The sequence below is a fragment of the Osmerus mordax genome, chromosome 2, assembly GCF_038355195.1.
Source record: "Osmerus mordax isolate fOsmMor3 chromosome 2, fOsmMor3.pri, whole genome shotgun sequence".
NCBI lineage: Eukaryota > Metazoa > Chordata > Actinopteri > Osmeriformes > Osmeridae > Osmerus > Osmerus mordax.
This window is the reverse complement of record NC_090051.1, coordinates 20,147,620-20,166,485: the sequence shown is the minus strand read 5'-3', so window position 1 is coordinate 20,166,485 and position 18,866 is coordinate 20,147,620. Positions and strand designations below refer to the sequence as shown.

The 18,866-nt window shown below is 41.3% G+C and overlaps 3 protein-coding genes across 4 annotated transcripts; all 3 read left to right on the top strand.

Moving 5' to 3' along the window:
- Window positions 1-2,252: 2,252 nt before the first annotated feature.
- Window positions 2,253-4,582, top strand: LOC136962338 (tryptase-2-like). The gene is made up of 5 exons (XM_067256086.1): window positions 2,253-2,314; window positions 2,634-2,805; window positions 3,520-3,791; window positions 3,935-4,074; window positions 4,280-4,582. The coding sequence occupies exons 1-5, from the start codon at window positions 2,263-2,265 to the stop codon at window positions 4,436-4,438; spliced, it is 795 nt and encodes a 264-aa protein (XP_067112187.1). The 5' UTR covers window positions 2,253-2,262; the 3' UTR covers window positions 4,439-4,582.
- Window positions 4,583-6,780: 2,198 nt separating this feature from the next.
- LOC136962356 (tryptase-2-like) lies at window positions 6,781-9,257 on the top strand. Its single transcript, XM_067256110.1, has 5 exons — window positions 6,781-6,832; window positions 7,140-7,323; window positions 8,120-8,385; window positions 8,518-8,657; window positions 8,949-9,257. Exons 1-5 carry the CDS (start codon window positions 6,781-6,783, stop codon window positions 9,105-9,107), a joined length of 801 nt encoding a protein of 266 aa, XP_067112211.1. The 3' UTR covers window positions 9,108-9,257.
- A 343-nt stretch (window positions 9,258-9,600) lies between these two features.
- On the top strand, window positions 9,601-12,187 carry cd247l (CD247 antigen like). Of its 2 annotated transcripts, XM_067227720.1 has the most exons (8): window positions 9,601-9,737; window positions 10,572-10,666; window positions 10,782-10,814; window positions 10,951-11,025; window positions 11,139-11,174; window positions 11,415-11,477; window positions 11,614-11,646; window positions 11,972-12,187. In XM_067227720.1, the coding sequence occupies exons 1-8, from the start codon at window positions 9,683-9,685 to the stop codon at window positions 12,053-12,055; spliced, it is 474 nt and encodes a 157-aa protein (XP_067083821.1). In that variant the 5' UTR covers window positions 9,601-9,682; the 3' UTR covers window positions 12,056-12,187. The 2 variants fall into 2 exon arrangements, with proteins under 2 accessions (XP_067083821.1, XP_067083830.1); XM_067227729.1 differs by lacking the exon at window positions 10,951-11,025.
- The last annotated feature ends 6,679 nt before the right edge of the window (window positions 12,188-18,866 follow it).

Sequence of the window (18,866 nt, the reverse complement as noted above, 5' to 3'; positions counted from 1 at the left end):
AAACACGTCTCAAAAGCAGACTTTTGTCTCATGTTCCAAACACTTTTACCATTATATTACATTTTTGGGTGTATCATATACACACAGTTATAGCTTTAGGTTATTCAAAACCTAAAGCTCTTCTTTCATGAGCTCCTATGTACATTTCTGTACAGGATTGAAAGTAAATGGCAGAGATGCTGAAAAATTGGGAAACACGAAAACAAGATTGAAACCAAACTAGTTTTTTTACTGTAAGCATTTGTGGTTGTGAATACAGTATTACACCTTACAAAAGAAAGAGTGTAGTAGGACAGAAACCAAACCTAATTTTGCAAAAGGTGATTACGGAATGGTGTGTGTGCCATGAACTGTAGCATACAGTACTATTTTCGACAATATCGTCAGAATGTCTTCTTACAGTCACTGTACGGTTGCACAGTATGATACAGTAATCCACCAGACTGACCAATCATGCAGTGCACTGCAGTCAATGGATGCATGGGTGCTAAAATATGTTTGTGTACAGTATACAGTGTGTTGTGCTGAAACAGCTGTTATGTGTTCATTAGAACATGTGTACATTGCAGTACATTGTTTCATACCTGTTATCTTTTCTACAAAGGTTAAAATTATACCCACCACTGTAAATCGACTCAAATGAGGCCTAAAAATAGGCCTATTCCAAAGTCATGATTGGTTGGTATTGAGTAAAGCAATGAGTGTTTGCACATGTGAGGAGTTAGTGTAAGGCACTGATGAATTAGTGTGGCATTTTGATTGGGAAATCAAGATGCTTCCTGTTAGAATTTTGTGTGTTACTTGGAGAATTGTGTGTTGTGTTTTGCAAAAAGTGTTGAAATTGAAAACTGAGTCAAAGGCCCAAAATGTGCGTATGGTTTTGCAGATTTGAGGTGTGGTTCTGGTGTTTGAGTGTCAGGTTTCAGAAATTGTGTGAAAAGTAAGGAATTTGTGTGTAAGCATTTGAAAAAAACTGTAAAGTGGCTGGTCTAAATGATTTTCACCAGCCACACACTTCCCAACTGTCATGCACGCAGACATTCTCCCAATTTAGCATGTTACACATCTTCAACCCTATATTGATGTGGCTATTCGCCTTGCCCCAAAGTCACCCCCCCTTGTCCTCAGCTCGAAGTGGCTTATAGCCTACTAAATGTATGCTAACAAGGTAACTTCCTAGAAATGTTTATATTAGGCTATATCATTGTATATTAAATGCAACATTTATAAACACACTAAAACAGTGTTTAAAAAAAAACGAATGACTAATGGTGTTTTGCAAGAGAAGATAATTTCTACTCGAACAAATTCTTATCAGTTTGGAGTGTGGTCTACATGTAATCTAAGGCTGTCATCTTTCAATATTTGGTGTGCTGGTTAGAGAAACGCACATGAATTTCACACAACCTCGTACCCAGACACCTGAAGGAAATTGTCACAGCTCTGGGAATTGCAGCTGTGATCCAACTTACCCAGTCTTATACCTGGAGCACTCTCACTGACTCGCTCCATTCATTCATTCATGCATTCATAAAATATGTTATTTCCTTAAGTAAAACTCCAGAGCGTATAGTTGACATGATCGTTAAATTGAGGAAACACCTCACTAAGCCTTAGCAGATAAAATAACGTCATATCTTTCATCAGCAACTCAGCGGCCTTTTCTTATCAGACCACTGAACTGATCTGAATCTTCCTAATGTGCGTTCATGTGTGTGTGCACTGGGACTATGTTGCGAAGTGCATTTTGTCTTGTGAACATTTAAATTATAATAATTTTAATCAGCTATTACTTGATGTGGGGCCTATGCGCCAGACTAATAATTATAGGTCTATTGGGCTTGTTTTAAGGATGCCTTATATCTTATATTCTGTTACTATGAGGTTGCTTTGGAGACATGCCTGGTTTCAAATCAATACATATTTTAACATACGTTTTCATTCCTCACACCTAGATCCAATATCAGTGGTCGGCATCAACACATGTATTTTCACAATAAAAAAATAAAATAAACTGTAGGCATTCACAAATAAAGCAAGCATTTTATTCTTTAACATGATCAACAAATGAACATAACCATTTCACATTTCACTGAACTGTTCCACAGAAACAGAAGATCCAACAGCAGATAATATATATCAGTTATAGAGGGAGGTGCATGTTTTGATGTAATTTAAGGTTGCCAGTTAAAGCATTACTTCAACACCTGAATGACAAGTGTGTCTATTATTGTTTGTGATCAGAGGTAACAGGTAGAAGCTATGACTTTGTGGGGACTTCTGGCTGTGTCTCTTCTGCTTCATGATGCTACAGGTGAGGTTTGTCATGTCTTTATTTAGCAGCAGAGGTCAAACACACGCAACTACACATAAAGTATGAACCCCAACTGTGTTTTACACAGTTTTAACACATTGCATGGACAAGAGTGGCCCTTTGCATCTTGGCCATGCTTGGCATTATATTTTTCTGTGTGGTACTGCAGGCCTACATTAAACAGTGTAATACTTGTTGGTAGGCGGACTCAATATTTAGCTGTTCAATAATGCATTTTCAATCTATCCAGTGAAATCCTTGGATGTCTTAACGTTAGAATGTTTCCAATGAATGTCTTGAACTAAAGCACGTTCAACAGGTTTTGTTTCACCGGGTGTTCGGAGCTCCATCGTGGGTGGAGAAGATGCGCCGGAGGGCCGTTGGCCATGGATGGTCTACCTCTCTCTAACCAACGGCTATGACAGTTGGTCATGTGGTGGCTCAGTCCTTAACGAGGAATGGGTGCTGACTGCAGCGCACTGTGTTGACCCGTAAGTAGGCCTATTTTAATGTTTTAATTAAAGAAATTAAATTGTAAGAAGCATAATAAAAGGGAAGCAAACATAAGATCTAGACTTTACATGTGGTGACGACAGGATAAATGTGTGAGTCAAGGATTAGCCTGTGTTTACCTATTTTGTTTATTTTTTTAAATGATCAAATCTGGTTTAGAATGCCACATTGTAATTCATGTTTTCAAATCATGGTTAGTTTTGTGTTCAATTAGCACAGACAAATTATTCAGACATATTTAATAGGCCTATTTTAGTAGGTACTTTAAAGGCCTAGGTTAGATAATTCTGTAACAATGCAATGACGATCTTTATTAAAGACATTCTGATTTAAATGACCAGGATTACTTTTTGGTAGACTGTTGGTGATCAGTGGAGAAGAGTGCTGGTTATTTCCAAGGTTAAAAATTCTTAGATGGTCAGATTGTAGATCCACCTAGTCTTACAAACATCAAATACAACAACAACAAAATGATGATTTATTTTATTTTAGGTTGTTTGCTTTGGGTTAGTTTTTGTAGCATATCCACTTCACTCTAGTTTATTTTAAACAAAAATAAATTATATTCATATATCAACCGTGAATCAATGGTTATTGGGTTATTATACATTATAATGTGCCTAAAAATAAAATATGGTTATGTTAAGATGTGTCTGTGTATGTTTTTGTTCATATGTGCATTCCTGTTTTAGGTCACTTCAGGCTCTTCTGAATTTCTCATTTGCACGGCTGGGTACTCACACCTTAACAGGAGTGTCTGAGTTTTATCGTGGAATATCTCGCTTCTCCTCCCACACCAACTACGACGCAAACGAAAATGAGAACGACATTGCCTTGGTGAAGCTGGATAAGAAGGTCACATACTCCTCCCGGGTCTCACCTGTAGCCTTACCTGCAGAAGATGATTTTTTCAACCCCAAGTCTGAGTGCTGGGTCACTGGCTGGGGTAACGTTTATGAAGGAAGTATGTTTAATACAGGTTCCACATCCAAAATATGTATAATCTTCTCTTTATTATTCAATCAGGTGTAATTTTGTTTGTGTATATCTGAATTTTGCTCTCTGTTATTTATCTTTTCATAATAAAAATATATCTTTTGTATTTAGTACCGTTAGATGACCCTCAAATCCTGCAACAACTGCAAATACCTCTCATTAAGGATTGTCTTTGTAAGTACGCGTATCCTCAATTCGTTCCCACGATGCTATGTGCTGGATTCATGGAAGGAGAGAAAGACTCTTGCCAGGTAAAGGGATCTTTCCCCTCAAATCTTGTACCAAATATCCAATCCGAAGTCACTATTGACGCCCTGGTTAGCTGTATCAATCTGCAGATTAACATACAAAAATGTAGACTGTCAACCAACTGTCAAAATGTAGCCCACTCAGTTTCAGAATCCTGTCCTCATCTATTTAGTAATGTACATCTGATCTGTTTGATTCGCTGCACAGGGCGACTCCGGTGGCCCACTGGTGTGTCGCTCCGCTGAGAGGTTTGTCCAAGTGGGAATCGTGAGCTTCGGACAGGGCTGTGCACAAAACGGCTTCCCAGGAGTCTACACCCGTGTGGCCAAATATCTAGACTTCATCAATGAGACTATTCATGCTTAATCTTCAGATGAAAAGCTTAGTGGGTAGGATGTCCATATCATGCTTTGTAATTTTGAACGTGTTTGCTCTCACTTAAAGACTAACTTGCATAAATCATTCTGTTATTCTCGCATCTTCCATAAAAAGCTTTGCCTCTTAATAATCATCAAGCATCAACCATTTGTGTGACTTTGACTTCATTTGCATCCGACCTATGAAATAAATATATGGGTATTTGGTGGGCATTAGATATGGTCAGTACTGTATACTGGATGTCAACTGGCAGATGTTGTGTTATGTTATTTAGTTACAGTTTTTTCCAATTGCTTAAGCACAATTTTGAAAACAGGGCTCACTTTGTCAAAACACAACACACGATTCACACAACTAGACACAAATAGCAGAACACTTCCAATATTTTGCAAAATGAAACACTTCGTTCAAAACGATACAATCATGTATAAAAAACAATTTCTGTCACCGTATGCCACACACATGGTTCATACAATTGGACTCTGTTTGAATCAGGTACACACTGTAGTGAAAAATGTAAAACACTTTTACACTAACTATTCTTTTCTAATGATAAAACCTGCTTGATTTTGTCAGAAATATTGTTCCAGTAGAGTACGTACAAGTACATGAATATGTTGACCAAACACAACCAACAAGATCAGTACTGCACACTGCTGAAAATATTTACTGTATTTTTCCACATTGTCTACGTAAAGGTTGCATTTTGTGCAGAAAATCAGAACATATTTCAAATCAAATACTGTAGTAAGCTTCATAGTAGTCTGTAAACACACCAAATACATTTGTGGAGACAAAAGAAAGAATACATCAAATGAAATATAGTACATTATTTCAATCATGGACTGCAGTGAATATGTACAAAAAAAGTACTGATGTAGTGCATATCTGTAGCTACATGTAGCTACATTATAATGTACTGTACTGTAAACAGTACAGAATATTAGTTTTCATCTGTGCTCTTGTTGAAATGTCCAAATTACTGTTGCAACAGTATATCTGCTGAGGTTGGGCTGAACTCTCGGTCCAACCTCTCTCAATGTTGCCCCATAGTTCACAACATGGTCAACCAATGTTCAATGTTGTTTGAATTTCATTAGATACTGTAAATTTGTCCCTATTCTTCCACGGCCTCCGGGTCTACCTCTCCCTCTCCCTACCTTCCTCCACGGGCCCCCCCTCTCATCCTACATCTCCCTCTTCCTCTACCTGCAACATTGTCTTCCATTTTTGATGAGGACAGGTACACTGACCTGTTGCCTTTTTATAGTGCTTACATTACATTACATTACATTTAGTCATTTAGCAGACGCTCTTATCCAGAGCGACTTACAGTAAGTACAGGGACATTCTCCCCGAGGCAAGTAGGGTGAAGTGCCTTGCCCAAGGACACAACATCATTTTGCGCGGCTGGGAATCGAACTGGCAACCTTCAGACTCCCTCAGCTTACACCTGATTGGTATGTTTACAGTTTAGCACTTTAGTGCTTGTACACCTGACGCCCGTGTTTGATCCATCTGTTCACATGTGTGGCTTTTTACAAGGCAATATCTAAAAAAGGCAAGGAAGTGATATAATCTTACATTTCTGTGTCTAATGTAGAAAAGTGTGTTTAGTGATTTGCCAAACACGGTGTGCTGTATTTTGCAAATAGTGTGAGGATGAGAATGTGCTTATAGTTGTGCAGGTCTGGCCTTCTGTTGTGCTCCTTGAGTGTCAGATTTCACTAACTGTGTGTTATTTGACATTTTTGTGTCTAAGCAATCGGAAAAAACTGTAACATAACAGTATTGTTTTTGTATCATAACTACAAATAAGCAGTGAGCTACCATTTGTGTTGTGAATATTGCAATTATGTCATTGTTTTCTACATTAACTTTTCATGAAATAATTTTTCTCATTGGAATACTTATTTGTAATCTGCAAGTTTTGACATGCTGTCTTTCTCAAAAGTTGGCCTGATACATGCCTGGCATCAACTCAATAAACATTTATTTGTATCAATAAATCAACACATTCATTTTTACACCAGTTTTAAAACAAAACGTAGGCATATACATTCGCAAATAAAGCGTACATGTTTTAACTCCACAATATTATCAACAGACAAAGATAACAATTGTCCTGAACTTATGGGAAATCTTCCACAGAAACAGAAGATCCAACAGCAGATAATATATATCAGTTATAGAGGGAGGTGCATGTTTTGAGGTCATAAAGACATAATTGGATAACGTTCTCACGGTTAAAATCTCTACTTAAACATCTGAATGACAAGTGTGTCTATTAGTAAACAAGTGTTTGTGATCAGAGGTAACAGGTAGAAGCTATGACTTTGTGGGGACTTCTGGCTGTGTCTCTTCTGCTTCATGATGCTACAGGTGAGGTTTGTCATGTCTTTATTTAGCAGCAGAATTCAAACGCACGCAACTACACATAAAGTATGAACCCCAACTGTGTTTTACACAGTTTTAACACATTTCATGGACAAGAGTTGGCCCTTTGCATCTTGGCCATGCTTGGCATTATATTTTTCTGTGTGGTACTGCAGGCCTACATTAAACAGTGTAATACTTTTTGGTAGGCGGACTCAATATTTAGCTGTTCAATAATGCATTTTCAATCTATCCAGTGAAATCCTTGGATGTCTTAACGTTAGAATGTCTCCAATGAATGTTTGGAGTAAAGCACGTTCAACAGGGTTTGTTTCGCCGGGTGTTCGGAGCTCCATCGTGGGTGGAGAAGATGCGCCGGAGGGCCGTTGGCCATGGATGGTCTACCTCGCTCTTACCAACGGCTATGACAGTTGGTCATGTGGTGGCTCAGTACTTAACGAGGAATGGGTGCTGACTGCAGCGCACTGTGTTGACCCGTAAGTAGTTGAATCTTTTAATTGGCTAAAGACTGTAAGAAGCAGAGTAAAAGGGAAGCGGACATAAGATCTAGATTTTATATGTGGTGACAACCCTTTGAAGAACAACCAAACTTCACTTAATGCCAAGCTAAATGTGTGAGCCAAGTATTAGCTTTATTAGCAAGTATGTTTAGTTTTTTGTATATGTATACAACAACAAAAAACATACTCGCAAAACATATATATATATAGATTTTCTTTTACAAATCTGGTTTAGTTTTAAGTCACGTTTTCAAACCATGGTTGTTAGTATTGTGTTCCATTATTTACTTTCAAATTGTTTGCTTTAGTAAGCCTATAAGCTATGTAACTGGGTATAGCTTTAGTAAGCCTATAAGCTATGTAACTGGGTATAGCTTTAGTAAGCCTATAAGCTATGTAACTGGGTATAGCTTTAGGAAGCCTGTAAGCTATGTAACTGGGTATAGCTTTAGTAGCCTATAAGCTATGTAACTGGGTATAGCTTTGCCTTCAGTGTTGCTCCGTCTCGATATTTCCCCCCACCGGTACTCGAAGTCGGGCCTCCTACAGTACAAGGGTGACTATCCCCCTACGCGGCACGGGTGGACTGTGGACGTCACAACGTTAAAATGCTGATAGGTTATGATTAGGCAATTGGGCTATCATAAGTTATGATAAAATATAGGTTGTTTGTTTAATAACCTTGGTGTGTGTGTGTGTGTGTGTGTGTGTGTGTGTGTGTGTGTGTGTGTGTGTGTGTGTGTGTGTGTGTGTTTGTGCGTTACGGTTTTAGGTCACCTCTTCTGAATTTGTCATTTGCACGGCTGGGCACTCACGCCTTAACAGGAGCGTCTAAGTTTTATCGTGGAATATCTCGGGTCTCCTCCCACACCAACTACGACGTAAACAGAAATGAGTACGACATTGCCTTGGTGAAGCTGGATAAGAAGGTCACGTACTCCTCCCAGGTCTCACCTGTAGCCTTACCTGCAGAAGATGATTTTTTCAACCTCAAGTCTGAGTGCTGGGTCACTGGCTGGGGTAACGTTCATGAAGGAAGTATGTTTAGGTTCCACTTCCAACAGATGATTATTTGTTGATGTTTGTATGTGTCTATTTATTGTGTTCTTTTCTAACATATCTTTCTTTGTTTTTCGTTGTTTTTCTCTTTTTTGTATCTTTTGTATTTAGTACCGTTACAAGACCCTCAAATCCTGCAACAACTGCAAGTACCTCTCATTAAGGATAATCTTTGTAAGCACGCGTATCCTGAATTTGTTCCCACGATGCTATGTGCTGGATTCATCGAAGGAGAGAAAGATTCCTGCCAGGTAAAGAGATCTTTCCCCTCAAATCTTGTACCAAATAGCACTTTGAGATTTGTTTTCAAATTAAGTGTGTTGGAAATCAAATGTATTATTACTATTATTAAATATTATTATTATTATTAAATATCCAATCCAAAGTCACTATTGACGCCCTAGTTAGCTGTATCAATCTGCAGATTAACATACAAAAATGTAGACTGTCAACCAACTGTCAAAATGTAGCCCACTCAGTTTCAGAATCCTGTCCTCATCTATTTAGTAATGTACATCTGATCTGTTTGATTCGCTGCACAGGGCGACTCCGGTGGCCCACTGGTGTGTCGCTCCGCTGAGAGGTTTGTCCAAGTGGGAATCGTGAGCTTCGGACAGGGCTGTGCACAAAACGGCTTCCCAGGAGTCTACACCCGTGTGGCCAAATATCTAGACTTCATCAATGAGACTATTCATGCTTAATCTTCAGATGAAAAGCTTAGTGGGTAGGATGTCCATATCATGCTTTGTAATGTTGAACGTGTTTGCTCTCACTTAAAGACTAACTTGCATAAATCATTCTGTTATTCTTGCTTCTTCCATATAAAGTTTTGCCTCTTAATAAACATCAACCATCAACCATTTGTGTGACTTTGACTTCATTTGCAGCATCCGACCTATGAAATAATAATTATTATAATAATAATGGTGGGCATTAGATATGGTCAGCACTGTATACTGGATGTTAACTGGCAGTGGGAAATAATGTACGGAATTGTAATTGATGGTAATATAGTATAGTTAGGGCCTAGTAATCCTTACATCTATTGAGTAAGGGTTCAGTATAGAGTGTCATTGGTGTCAGTGAAGCCACTTCCTGTCATCAGAGAGGTAGTCGGCATGGTGATGGGGGGGGTGGTTACAGAGAGAGAGATAAAAAGAAGTAGAGTGAGCATCAGCCCCTAGCCAAGAACCAAGGACAGAAAGACAAGAAACATTGCCTGTGTCTCGAGACGTAAAGAGAAAGGAGGAGAAAAGGAGAGGCCGTAGGGAGGATAATGGCTCTGCGAACTGCAGCTGTGTTTGTTCTCCTCCAGCGGGTGTCATCTGCAGGTACGTAGTGATGCAGCAGAGGTGGGGACTGCACTTTCATGTAAAAACAGCTAGAGGTGATGAGACATTAGAGACTGTTAAAAAGGGGGAGATTTTGTTGGAAATTCAAGTTCAAGTGAAGGGGAATTGAGTCCAATTTACTTTTGTTTAATGATTTAATGTCCAGTAGAACAGCTCATGATCATCCATATTTTATCCCCCCCCCCCTCCCCTTATTGAAGAAAGACACTGAAGCTTGCTGCTATCACGTTTCCGCATTACAAGAAATATAAACTCTTAGAAAACTAGACAGAATGAAGAGAAAGAACTTGAGAAAATTATTGATGGTGTCTGAAAAGGCTGTGTCGCACAAAATGTGAATGTTGTTTTTCTTTGCTGCTGAGGGAAAAAGAAAGAAAGTAATAATTTCATAAATTAATGAAATGATTTTCACAGTGAGCCCTGGAAACGAGGCCATCACAGACAGACAGACAGATGCAGACACCAAAGTCTTACAAGACCCCTGCCTCGATGGAAAAGTTTGCAATTTCCTTGACACGAAGAAACCACAGAGATAGGACTAGATAGAGATAGGGCCCTAGTCAGTGACAGGAAGACACTAAAACACCAGAGGGTCGCTTACATATTTCCTGTTCTGTGATGTCCCGCTCTAAAATGTTTCCATTTGGCCTTTACAGTAATCACTTAACTCAGTTTACCTTGTGTTCTGTTTTTGTCTCCCCAACACACACAAACAGACAGCATGCACTCGGACACGCACATGCATGAACATATACACACTTCCTCTTTGTCATTCTACCTTTGAACGTAATGAATGTGTGTTCTATCGTATAGAGGCCTCACTGTCAACTCCGGTTACCTGCTATATCCTGGATGGCTTCCTGCTTCTCTACTGTATTGTTTTCACGGGCCTTTTCTTCAGAGAAAAGGTGACACCTATACTAAAAATGACAGGCGAACGCTTTTATAAGCTGAATGTTCGAACCTGAGGTTGATACTCACTCTCTCCTGTCTTTCTCTTTCTCGCTCTCACACAATTTGTAGCTTCTGCATTCTACATTTCCTTCCAATGTAGCTGTGAGTATTGCTCTCTATAACACCATCACGTAACAGTGTGTGTGTGTGTGTGTGAAAGTATGTTCATGTAAATCATGTAAACTATGCATCACCACTGCATAAAAAAGAACGAGTTTTTATGTTCTACGCCCCTCAGTCAAACACGGATAATGATGCTAATGGTAATTATGAGGAACAAAATCTTGCCGACCCATCATCAGGAGCAATACCAGTGAGTGGGGTCATTGTGTGTGTGTGTGTGTTGACTTGCACATGTGTATATGCATTTATGGTTGTTGTAGGTGTTGTGAGAGATTTGTAAATGTTTATGGCTGTTCCACACAGAAGCGTAGGCAGGAAGAGGGTGATAGAACATATCAGGTAAGAAGCGAATTTATCTAGATCTGTTATCACCACAGTGTGATAACATGGATCCATCTTGGATTAATACAACACTCAAACGACACAACACCGAAACAAACCTAATTTGCCATGTTGACATCTCCCTAGCAACAGTACTCCACTCTCAGTCTATTAGTCAGTCAAAATAACTCACAAGAGGGCTACCAATGTGGGAATATTTTTGCATATCGGCAGTTTGACTCGATGTTGTCTCCACAGACTCTTGGAGATGTAGAATCTGATCCCTACCAGATGATTGAAAGCACCAAGACCAAGAGTCGGGTAAGGCATCAATGTTCACAAAAACACTGAAGGGGAGGATTAAAGCCAGCACACAGACATCGGTAAAACACCATGTGTTTACGACAACAATGTGTTCATGTGACTTGAAACATCTTGCCTGTGTTTCCTCACACAGGCTCGCAAGGTGAAGAAGACAGAGGTCTACGAGGTATTCTGAATTTCATTCTCACACACCATGGAATCCATTCATTCAGGGAGTCAGGTGGCTGAGCAGTTAGGGAATCGGACTAGTAATCATAAGGTTGCAGGTTCGATTCCCGGCCGTGCCAATTGACGTTGTGTCCTTGGGCAAGGCACTTCACCCTACTTGCCTCGGGGAGAATGTCCCTGTACTTACTGTAAGTCGCTCTGGATAAGAGCGTCTGCTAAATGACTAAATGTAAATGTCTTACATAACTTCATCATGATACCGAGACTACAGCGGTCAACTGATCTTGTTTCATTCTGTCCCCGTGTCTTAATCCGCCTGGCAGTCTCTCAATCTAGACACGAAGACCAACGAGACATATCAACCTCTGGCAAAGCGGCCCTCTCCCCCTTCTCCTCCTGGCCCCTGACAACCTCCTTCTGCCCCTCATCCTACCCCCTGCCCTCCTCCTACCCTTCTACTACCCCATGACAACCTCCTCCTGCCCCTCATCCTACCCCCTGCCCTCCTCCTGCCCCTCTACTACCCCATGACAACCTGCTCCTGCCCCTTATCCTACCTCCTGCCCCTCTACTACCCCATGACAACCTCCTCCTGCCACTCATCCTACCCCCTGCCCTCCTCCTGCCCCTCTACTACCCCATGACAACCTGCTACTGACCCTTATCCTGCCCCTCATCGTACCCCCTGCCCTCCTGCACTCATCCTACCCCATGACAACCTGCTCCTGACCCTCATCCTACCCCCTACCCCTCATCCTACCCCCTACCCCCTTACCCCTCATCCTACCCCCTGCTCTCCTCCTAGCTTCCCCTGACCTGTTACCTTTTCTGTCTTTGTCATCTGTCATATTCCTGGTCTTGCTTGTATGTAACAGATCAAATCATGATACCAAAAAAATTAGATCAGTGTTAGTCATTTCTATGTCAATTGTCAGCAAGTCATAAGGATACTTATGTACTGTATGCTTGCAAAGGACTGCAATAAAAGAAATGATAGTTGTTAAAACACTTGGAAAATGGTTTAATGATGTTTACAACAAAAGAGAACTGTACATTTACAGTAAAAGATTATCTTTATATGTGTATAAAAACGAAACAAACAAAAAACAAATACAGCAGACAAATGCATCAAATCTACCATGTATCCTGATTCACATACTTGAAAAGTTCTACACAATCTTTCAGTTCTCTGTCGCAAGAGAGGGGGCACTCCACAGACAGGTCAGCACCCTACGCCTCCATGGCAACAGTGAGCAGGTTTCTAGTCCATTGTGGAACTCTGGGGCCACGTGTCGCCATGACAGCGTTTGTTCCAAAGTTCTAGAGTGAAAGTTCTACTCAGAAGGAATCTAGTGAGTCTGAAAGGAGGGACACATTCCTTTAGTTGAGCTCAAGCATCCTTGAGTGAGAATAATAAATGTTTTACAGAACGCATTTCTTGAAATCCACAAACAGAATATGTACATGTTTAATTTTTTTTCTTTCATTTTTTATCTGTCATTCTTGTTTTAAAACAATGGTCACTGTAACTGATATCACACACACATTATTTTGACACGCGCAAAACATACAAAAATACTATATCTTTAACCTACGAGTAAGACAGTTCTGCAATTAGTTCCATGCGGTGACAGAAGAAGGAGCGATACACCAAACAAACAAGAAGTTTCATTTGACAGACTTTTTCCACTTAGGTTTCTCAGAAATGTACCAAAATATACATCTAAGCTTTGGAATAACTGAGGCTAGAACTAAAGCCAGTGCTGGGGTTGTCTCTTAATACACAAGCTGCAGGGGAACGGGGAAAGAAGGGTAGTCAGAGAGAGAGAGAGAGAGAGAGAGAGAGAGAGAGAGAGAGAGAGAGAGAGAGAGAGAGAGAGAGAGAGAGAGAGAGAGAGAGAGAGAGAGAGAGAGAGAGAGAGAGAGAGAGAGAGAGAGAGAGAGAGAGAGAGAGAGAGAGAGAGAGAGAGAGAGAGAGAGAGAGAGAGAGAGAGAGAGAGAGAGAGAGAGAGAGAGAGAGAGAGAGACAAAAAGAGAGTCATCTTTGGTATCTGCATTTGTCAAACGTTAAGTATTTGGATTTTTGCTTTGGGATAGCGCTTTTGAGATCATACAACTCCCCACTCGGAATAAAGCATCACGCCAAGTGTTCCCTCTGGCCAATCTGCTCGGCCAATAGGGACGTAGCCCATGCAGAGCGAAGGACCATGATGCATAGTGTGGCAGCGGAACAAGGGGAGAGAGAGAAAGAGAGAGAGGAAAAAAACACCACAGTGACCGAAACTGTGTTCCAGACAACCCACAAGATGTGTATCCTAGAGACCGTATCGTGGCAACTAGAGACCAGATGTGGAGACTACAGGCAGAAAAGACAGTGTGTTTACATGACAGTCCTTGAGGAAGAAAGTTATCCTAGAAACAGCCTTGGAGACAAACAAACATATACTGTATACAAACAGACAGAAAGTCCTGAGCAGTTACAGTGTGCACAGGATCAACCCTCAGTGTGTATTAATAAACATCATCCAGCTAACATGGGATTGGTTCATTTACGTGTCTATCAGAGAAGCCTACTTTGCCCCGCCCAACTCCCATCTAACTATTGATCCCCGCCCATAGGCACTGATTCAGTTGCATTGACGGGTCAAGTGTGTCTAAGAGGTGTTTAGATACACTAACACACCTCTGCCATACAGGTGGATCTGAAGCACAGGTTATAAGGGCTGTGTGTGTGTGTCCAGGAGTGAGGAGAGATGTGTCGGCCATATACAATCACTAAAAGTCTTTGGTTAATGTCGTCACCATGGGACAGAGAGAGAGAGAGAGAGAGAGAGAGAGAGAGAGAGAGAGAGCACCGTTGAGGGGGAAGACACTCGCAGTCTTACATCTGTGCACACAGCCAATAGAGCCATCAGGACAAAGCTCTTACCGTAGCCATCACATAGAAACGTGTTCAAAGGGAGTCCGTCTCTTTAAAAGTTCTTAAGACTCTGCATGAATTGGAGGGGAAAACATGGGTTTTAAATATAGGTCACACGGGTAGAAACTCAGAATAAAACATTTGAAAGTAGGCTATTCTGTAAACCACAAGTGTGGCTTTTGAAAGAGCATTGGTGAGACGCTCTCTTGCAGTTACAACAGAGAAAGACAATCAGAGGTGCTGGAGTGTGTCATGTCTCCCCCTTGTGGCAGAAGCTGTCACTGCAACACACTTCTTAGGCCATTTTGTGTGTGTATTTACAGTTTTTTTGTTTGTTTTCCATGTTTATCTTTAAAGTAGTTGTTTGGACCAAGTTTTCACTCAGTTGCGAGTTAGAAATGAGGTATAGGACAGTTTTCATGCCTTACTGGCGCTCTGTCCATCATGTACCAAACCCACCACCAGCTTGGCTGAGTAGTGGAGCGGCCTGTAGAGATGCATCCCTCACCCATGACAGGATCAGAGAGATCGCACCACAAGCTTTGACCTCAACAAGCTGAGCTGCTGAGATATAATGAACTGCCATGCAGATCTAAATCAAAACAGTTCCCTAAATATAGGAATAGGTCAGCCCAGCTCCGGCAGTTGATCACTGAGAGGCTTCAGAAAAGGTGTCTCCTCAAAATGTGTTCTCGTTACGTACAATAATCTCACTCCTCACACTTCCAATTACTCTGATCGTTTCCTTCTTTCTCTGTCAGAGAAATAAACGGAAGGGAATTGGTAAAAAAGAAAAGAAAAAAAAAGGCCTAATCTCCCTCATTTACGCACAGAGTCTGACAAACCTGCTGGAGTTGATCTATTAGTAAAGCTTTAGTCTCAGGTACAGCCACCTGTTCTAGACACATCTAATATCACGGGTAGCAAAAATGACCACATCAGAACACCAGGCGATCCCAGGAAACACCTGGTGAGTTAGACACTCAGCTGGAGAAGACGCATCTTCTCACTCCCTCCATACTCACATAACAACCATTTTATACAATGCTCGTCTCCTAAATAACAATAAGGCATAAATGATAATGTTAATCTTTAGTACAACTAAGAAAGCCAGTGATCTCGCCCTCTCGTGCCATAAAAAAACAAACAGTTAAAGGCAAATTAAAAAGGAAACAATACAAATTCAAATGATTGTTAAAAACAGCACAGCAAATCAAGTTCTCAAGAAATCAAAGTGAAACAAACAAACAAAAAATTTAACATTAAGATCAATTGCTTCACTCATTTTCTCCAGAAACCATAGGACTGTCCATTGGAGCACCTGAAAAAGCCCCTCCCATTCTTAAGACCACACCCACTACATATGACAGACCCAGGTGGCAGCAAATCACGTGTCAGCGGGGCGTGGTTTATGTATTGGTCTTGACAAAGTTTTTTCAAAATTGCTATTATTATCATCAATAATAAAAGGATAATTTTTTTGTAATTTGAGTATAAGCATGATAAAACACTACATTCAGCCTTGATAACATACTGGTTCAAATATAAAATATGAGTATTTTACATGTGTTGTTTATATATATATTTATATGTATAGAATTATGAAAAGAAAAAAACAACTTTTCTCTAATCCTTTAATCGTTCCTCAGATAAATATTTTAGTAACTTCCCATTGGGCCTAGGGTCATTGGTTCACCAGTGCTCCGCCCACCTATTGAGGGACATAACACACTGCACTACAACTGGAACTTCCTGTCCTCTCTGACCAATCAGAGCTCAAGATCAGAGGACCAGCAAAGTGAGCAGCAACAAGACTTGAGCCCAGCCGCAGAGAGAAAGGCTATAGCTTTGGCAAGAAGGATCACAAAATAAAGTTAATTACTGTTCAAAACCTGGAAACACCCCATAAATAGTAGTACTAGTAAATAGCAGTAGTAGTTTGTCCTCGATTTAAACACCAATGACAGTGTCATTATGGATGCATCGTTATTAATCAACTTGTGAGCATGACAGTACATTCTAGAATATTCTATAGGTGTGACGTCTCTACAGGAGAAGCATCCTTCTGTTTAAGTGCTGCTGAGGTATATTCAAAGTATTTCAAGCAGAAAAAGAACCACATAAAGAGGGGTTAACGTGATAGAATGCTGTCAGACTAGGAGTTCTCTAATCGGGGGTGGAGGGAGTGAGTGCAGTAGAACAACAGTTCTTTTGTGTGGAGGCTGTGTGTTTCGCAAGGGGCAGCACATCGGCCACAGTACCTACTTACGGGTTAGGTAACTGGACTTGGTCTGAGATACTCAACCTAGATTTACAACCTAGATCTGCTGGAGAGAATAAAGACCTCGCCTCTTCCTCCGTGTGACTTCCTAGCTTGGAGCAGGGACCCAGTCACTGACATAGAACATAGGAGTGTCCAGGAGAGAGAGAGAGAGAGAGAGAGAGAGAGAGAGAGAGAGAGAGAGAGAGAGAGAGAGAGAGAGAGAGAGAGAGAGAGAGAGAGAGAGAGAGAGAGAGAGGAGGGGGTGGACCATAGCACCCAGCTAACAGCAGCCAGGATGCGATCCTAAAGCTATAGGGACAGGATAGAGGTCTCCCAGACACGCAGCTCCACCAGGGACTCGGAGCAGCTGCTCTGTAAAGCTGACGATGGGGGAGAGGTCACTGGGATGCAGGGTCACCGAGCAGGGCATGTCTGGACCTCCACAGGCAGGCGTCACAACCAGAGAGGGACTGGTAGCGATGGCGCAAACACCAAGGTTGGCGTGCTTTCAACAGGCACAGCAACTCACGGGGAAGTGACTTTGGTTCAAGCTTGCGTTTCATGGCTGAATATCGGTAGACAAACAAAAGCAGACATGCCTCCCACGAACATCTGGTGCCTGACTGGCTGCCACCCAGCCGGCCCACAGACACACCCTGATCAAGGTGCCCTTCAAACCTGAACAAGCTCTGATATAAAGTGTAGTAACTTTGTGGGGGGTCAGGGGGGGGGGGGGGCTCCCCCTCCCCTCCACCTTCCCAACCTTTTCTTTTTGGTCACTTGCGCTACAAAGCTGAGCAGGGGAGAGCCACATAGAAAAAATGTTTGTCTTTGGAAAATGATGATCAAAATATTGCATTTTTTTTAGTTTGTTATCTAGAGAGAAAGAGTTTGTAGTACTCATAAATATTTGGACTAGACTAAGCTACACTGACAGTACACAGCAATAGGTTTTGACAAATATTTTTGGTATATCTTGAAGTCAGCCAGTCTCAAAAGACTGACAGAAATAAAAAGAACCGTACAAAATCAAAACGTGACAGTTTACTCCTTTAAGGATCAGGCAGACTGAAGAGTAGAAATCCAGTTAGTTTTTTTGGTACAGGTACTGTGCACAAGTAGACAGAACAGCTCTCCAACCACAGACTATGATCCAACCATCACCAACGCACATCACGGTTGGTGTGGCAACCAACAAGCCCATAGTCACAGAGAACACAGAGTTCAAATAGAGAACCCTCCTGTGTCCAACAGCAACCGGGGCCGTGGCAACAGCCCGACTTCTCCCTCCTCCTCCCTACCCCCCAGTACCCTCATCTGACTCGGGACTGCTTGTAATGTCGACAGCCTCTTTAAAGCTTTACGTGTTTTTCTGATTTGGTCTCAGTGTCTACGCTGGCTCACCTAGACTTGCGTGTGTAGGCTGCATGGCGGGGCCAGCCCTGCTGTCAGGGTCCAACTCAGTGTTTCTAGACAGACGGACAGAGAGAGAGCCGAGGAACACCTCACGCAGTCCCCGGGTTTCTTAAAGCAACGGTAACCGCTATCTCGGCCACTTATTACTGGTTTTTAAAGCCTTACAACCACGATTAAAAATTGATGTACAGGAGTTAAAGCTTAACTTAATAATATTAGACGTACAAAGTTCAGAGAGTGTTCACTCACAGGTACACAGGAAAACAAAAGACGACAAACTACAAAAAAAGACTCTAAAATATAACTTTGATATGAGTCGTGTGGAGGCCTGTCCAACTGAGCCTCAAGACACAATATAAACTATAGCGGGGGCGTGAACACACAATGCCCCCTTTTAGTGATGATGTAGATCGTAGAACTTAGTAGTAAATCATTTTCTTGTTAACAAGCTAAAAAGTTAAAAAGTTAAAATCAAACATTTTTGGTTAGAAGTGTTTCAGAAGCAGTTCTGAACAGGGAAGATAGGAGACTCCAGGTGGGTGAGGGAGCAGGGTGGCTAGGTGGTTCAGCGCACAGGAGGTCAGTCCCCTCAGGAGGTCTCTCTCAGGGGCTCCACACA